We start from the raw sequence: 5,888 nt of genomic DNA, 5'->3' as shown, positions 1-5,888 counted from the left end.
AAACTGCCCTTGCCTCAACTGCTGACAATATGCTGTCCAAATTGGACAAGCAGGACACAAAAGAAGGCATCTGCTTTACTTTGCCAAATCAAGGTAGGACAGTCCTCCAAAATTACTGCTTCACAGAAAAGTCTGTCAGATATTTTAGGCCTGTGGACTGAAGATGGATACCCAAATGTTACAGAGGAACCTTGGGGTGATTGTTGAGGCAGCCAGATGTCTCTGTCCTTTCTTAATTTTAGAAGTTGCTTATTCTGCACTTCCTGTTTACTACGGCAATATTATGCCCTTCTCCGGTCTCTGATGGGGGTTAAGGATGAGGCAGTTATAATTACAGTTTTACTTAGTTATGATACAAAGTAAAATAGGTACAAAACTTTGAACTCACCAAGCTAGGATAGATAATAGAGTATTTTATCTGATTTTGCCAAATACTACTGGACTGGACATTGTATATGTATATCTTACTTGATAATTGTTCTTATTGTACATAGTTTTACTATGTTAGAGTTGAAACCTTTCATTTTTATTTCGACAGAAAGTGGGAAATGTTATGGGAAAATTTTCATATGTCCATTCCACGGTGCCAATAAAGTCAAGTTGAATCAACAGATGGAGTCAATGATTGGCTGACTGGGATCAGTCATAGAGTTGCTGGAAAACTGTACCAGTCTGCTAGAGGGAAACAGGAAGAGAGAAGTAGGATTCCGGGGGGGGGTGTCCAGAGCTGGTGGATTAGGGAAAATGTGGAGAGAGGATCAATCAACCCTCTGCTGTTCCTTGGATTTATCAGGTCTTTCTTTATCTCAATTTCTAACTCCCAGGTTTGCATTATACTGGAATAATTTGGGTAACTGTTTTAGGTATGACACTGGAAGAAACAGAAAAAGTTTTTATTTTTTAAGGAAATATTTACTATCAGTGTGTGTTGGCTCTCCTTCATGGTGGTGTGTGAATGTCAGAGGATAAGACAGTGACATTAGCTCCATCCCCCTAGACATCCTATGGAGAAAGGATCTAACTCATCAGGTCAAGGCACTTGCTAGGTGGCCCAAAAGTTTTTGTTTCTTTGTTCGTTTGTTTGTTTTAATTTTCTAAATTGATCTTATACTCAAACATTGGATACGTATATCTGATGTCTAAACCTCTATTTTATATTCAATTTTTTTACTTTTTCTAGATTATGAATTCATTCTTTTGTCATAGAATGAAATAATTTTGCATTTTTTCATGCCTCACTTATATGTACATAGACACATCTCATATACTACTGAATCATTTTGAAATCTTTAAAAAGATAAAGATTGATACTTAACTTATATCAACACTTGTTTTTACATGTAAGCAGTCCTTATGTACATCTTTCTATGGCAATATACATACTTGTACCATTTCTGCAAACTTGGACTGTTTGCATAGTACTTAATCTACTTAGAATTTTCTAGATTTTATAAAGTTAGATACAAATGAAAAACATTTGATAAATAACAAATTTATACTTATAAGCATCCCTTATCATTAGATTCACTCACACCCCTGCAATCTCTCTTCCTTCTATGTATCATCACATCATGGACTTGAACCCCCATCCTGCAGTCTCTCTTTCATTACTCCAAAACTCATGGTACAACAGTACTTCTCACCTCCTGTGACCTTTCCAGACTGCAAGACCCTAAAAAGAGAAGGACTGAATACAGAATACTACCCACCTTTATATTATATACTAAGTAGTCCCTTTGTACTTGCAGCAGCTCTTACCCAGAACTGTCCGTGGACCCTTGGAAATACCCACTGTAGCCAGACTACCAAAACACATACTGATTCCATCTCTCATTAGATGATATCAGCTAACATGGAGTCCATTTTCTCATGGCACAACTTTTCCCCCCTCCCCTCCTGTCCCACAAGAGACCTTATAAAACATTTTGCTCTCCATGACAGAAAGAAGCTTATCCCCATACCCTGCATTGCTGCTAGCCTGCTCACAGACAGAAATATTCTCTATCTGCCTATCTAATTTGCCTGAAGGCTTATGACCTCTGAGGTTCATATACCTGATTCTTATCTAAAATCTAGTTATTATAAGCTGAATTTTCTCTATAATATGAAAGAGGATACCTGAGATTTTTTTTAAATTTTATTTTATTTTACAATACTATTCAGTTCTACATAACAGCCACAGATTCCCTTGGTCTCTTCCTTCCTGCCTCCCTCCTCTTCCCCCCAGCCCACCCCCATTCCCACCTCCTCCAGATCAAGGTCTCCCCTGAGGACTGGGATGGACCTGATAGACTCAGTCCAGGCAGGTCCAGTCCCCTCCTCCCAGATTGAGCCAAGCGTCCCTGCATAAGCTCCAGGTTTCAAACAGCTAACTCATGCAATGAGCCCAGGACCTGGTACCACTGCCTAGATGCCTCCCAAGAGATCAAGCCAATCGACTGTCTCACTGAGGGCCTGATCCAGTTGGGGGCCCCTCAGTCTTTGGTTCATAGTTCATGTGTTTCCATTCGTTTACCTGAGATATTTTAAGGACCTCAGTTCTCTGTATATTTGTATTTACACCTCAGCCACCACAGCATAGAAAGAGAGGCCTGCCTCAGTTTATCATTTCCAAGAATCAAGACACATGAGTGGACTGAGGAAAAGGCTATTCCTGTACTCCGTAAAACCATAACAATAAGATTTTTTTGTTGAAAGCTAATATTCCAAGACTGTAAAAGAAGTGACATAACAAAAACTATATATAGTAACAGGAAGGTGACTATGCTTTGCAGCGACTTTATGTGGGCCGCAGTGCTGACATCTTGGAATCCTTCGGCATTGTACTGAATGTTCCTCAGATGTCTCCACAGGGAGAAGATGAGCAGGAGGAAAGTAATCAGGGTCACAGTGAAAGGGATGAGTGTAAACATAGTATTGGTAAATAAAAATAGCGCATAAACTTTTAAAGTGTTATTTGAACTAGACCAGTAAGGTGTGTTTACTTTAGGTCTACCACAGAGTATGTTTATGACTATAATGTTTAAAAACAATATTATCAGAGATACCACCAGTGTCATTGAAACAACTTTTTTTGCTTTCTGTTTAAGGGCAAGAAAAACAGAGTTTGAGAAATTGGCTATTTTGAGAAAATAAAAGATGCTGAGGCATGTGGCAAGCCATACACTGAAATGATTGGTCACTGTCCAGGAAATGGTATGCATTATTATTCTTTTTTCCATTGATGCTGGGTCCAGTAATGTTACCAACAAACTTGTGATTAACATAAATAAAAAAGCAGTTCTGGAGATGGCCAGAGCAGTGAGGATTTGATCCACAGCAGAGATCTTTCCTCTCTTCACCCAGTCCACGATATTCACCACTGCCATGAATGCATTTCCTAAGCTTCGTATGATGAATTCCACACTTACAATAGTTATCAATGTGACCTGTAGGACAGTGCTTATTATCCCTGCCATGGTGCTAATTTCTTCTGCACAACCGAAGATGCACTAATGCAATCTTCTAGAATGCTGTGTCTGATTCTCAACATACTCACTTTCATGAACTCTCATAGTCAATCAAATACCAAAATTCACTAATGAGCTGGTTTGTTTTCTCCACAAAAAAGCTTTTGTTGTTCAATACAGCCAAGCAGAACTTCATCCAGATACTCTGTGTCTGAAGTGTCCTCTGTAGTTGCTACTGAAGGAAACATTGACTTCCTACATGCTGCCATGAAAATAAAATTATGTTTATTTGATTTGTTTTGTCTCATCTGCATATTTTAGTCTAGATACTTTTTTCTGAACTACTAATATTATAGAAATATAACTCAGTCAGAAAACAAAAATCTGGACTCACATATAAAATAAGTAGCTCATAGAATACATTAAAATGCTATCTATAAAAGGCCCTATACATGTTTTCCAAAATCCTTCCTATACATTTTCAGTTACCTAATAAATGGCAGAAACTGTTATTCTTAAGATACTTGGCACTGGGGATACTAATGATTTTACTTTTTATAAGGTCATCATTCTCACATATGCCTGTACATATAAATATACACTAATAAATAAACATGTTTATTTCTATCCAAATCTTCATTCTTAATTCAAACATTCATGTTTAACATTTATTGTGCATCTACTTCATGCTAGATGCTGTGATAGCTGGTAAGAAGTTGTGTAAAATTATTTTCAATTATAGCTGAGGCAATAGTAATATAAAAATTTGTAAACTTGTGACTATTGTATCTATGAGAAAAAGAAATATAGAGATTTTCCTACAGTGCTATAAATAGACAAAGATAAAATGACTTTGTCTCCATAGCAAGAATCTTCATAACTCTGTCTCTTTTAATTAGCATCTGATTCCCCTACCAACACCAAGGAGTTTCAGACATTATCTGTTTCCTCCACTTTGCATCAAGATTTATGCCACTAGCCTAACTTAGGTATCATTGCAGATGAAAGATGACTTCCTAGACTGTGCCTTGAAAGTCTGGAGAATGACTCAAGCAATCATACCATTCTCCAAAATACAACAAAAGAATCAATGATAATAGGAAAACGTGTCATAAAGTTTCAGGAAGAGAGAGGATGGTGCACACAGATAAATACAGTCCAGCACCAAAGAAGCTGACATAGGAAGATAAGATCATAGCTAGTCTGAGCTGCATGAAGGGATATTAATAAAAATAACATTTAAAAAAACTATGCAGCTCAGAAAAGATGTGGTATTCCAGTATGACCACAACCTCAGTCCCCTGGGGTGGGGGAAACTCAAGATTTAGAGGGAAGCCATGCTGGGGAGGTAAATTAGGACAGCCATCGAAAGATTTTGAGGGAACTTGCTAAGAATACAAAATAATAGAAATATAACCTTACCATCAATGTAAAAGCAAGAAGGTCCTCCTAGTATGATTCCTTCCATCTGATAAAAAATAAGGAAGAAGACAAAGAGAAATGCAAAACACTCTCGGGGTGGGGTTGTGTGCAGTGTGTGCTGCTACTGGAACTTCAAGGTCTTAAAAAGTGACAGAACTTGTGTTTATTGGAAGAGAGCAACACAAACCCCAGGTGCTTCCCTGAGCCCACCCCTAGCCCTGTACCTTCCGCTATACATAGGAAACATTTGAGCTTCTACCTGAACAGCAATTCCTAGGAAAGATGATCTCTTTCAGAAACAGTGAGAGTGGCCTTGAGAAGAATTCCCACATATTTCATCTACAGAGTAAACTGACACACCATTACCTCAGATGGGGGCTGTCTGTATGAATGTCTTTGTAAATGTTGTATTTACATATATTTACAAACTAGTGCATTAATGTTTATTTTTATTTTGTTATTGATACATTATATGCTGCCTCTACAAAATACAAGAAATTTAAAAGGATTTAACTGAACAAAATGATTTTACTGCATTTCTCTGTTTATATTGTTATATTTTAAGTAATAACCCGCTAACTATGCATCTTCAATATCTATATTTAAAAAGAATAAAACTACATCACATTCTGGATCACCATCACTACAATTTATTTAAAAACTCAAGTAAATAAATCACTGAATCATGATTCTTAGTAATTTTTATCATTAGTTAAATTTTTCTTTTATTTTTTGAGGTCATAATTACATCATTTTCCTCTTCCATTTATTCCATCCAAGCCCTCCCATATATCCTTCCCTGCTGTCTCTCAAATTCATGACTTCTTTTTTCATTAATTATTATAATAAGCATATGTAAATACATGTTCAGTGTTTATACATATGTTTTCAGAGATGACTATTTAGTATCAGATAACCAGTTGGTATGCTCATCCCTGGAAAAGACTCATTTTCCTGCTCAGAATTACTTGGTGGCTATAGTTTATTTGTGGAGGCCTCGTGGGGTTTCCCCTGCCC

The 5,888-nt window shown here is 37.0% G+C and overlaps 1 protein-coding gene across 1 annotated transcript; it reads right to left on the bottom strand.

Annotated features, from left to right (window-relative positions):
* Positions 1 to 2,534: 2,534 nt before the first annotated feature.
* Positions 2,535 to 3,458, bottom strand: LOC114710346 (taste receptor type 2 member 103-like). Its single transcript, XM_028894469.1, has one exon. The coding sequence runs from the start codon at positions 3,456 to 3,458 to the stop codon at positions 2,535 to 2,537; it is 924 nt and encodes a 307-aa protein (XP_028750302.1).
* Positions 3,459 to 5,888: the final 2,430 nt, after the last annotated feature.

This window comes from Peromyscus leucopus, chromosome 3 (genome assembly GCF_004664715.2).
Source record: "Peromyscus leucopus breed LL Stock chromosome 3, UCI_PerLeu_2.1, whole genome shotgun sequence".
Taxonomy (NCBI): domain Eukaryota; kingdom Metazoa; phylum Chordata; class Mammalia; order Rodentia; family Cricetidae; genus Peromyscus; species Peromyscus leucopus.
Note: the sequence above shows the minus strand (reverse complement) of the source record. Positions and strands in the feature narration are given on the sequence as shown.

Coding starts and splice junctions, on each gene's coding strand:
- LOC114710346 (XM_028894469.1), bottom strand. CDS start 3,458: ATGGCAGGGATAATAAGCACTGTCCTACAGGTCACATTGATAACTATT.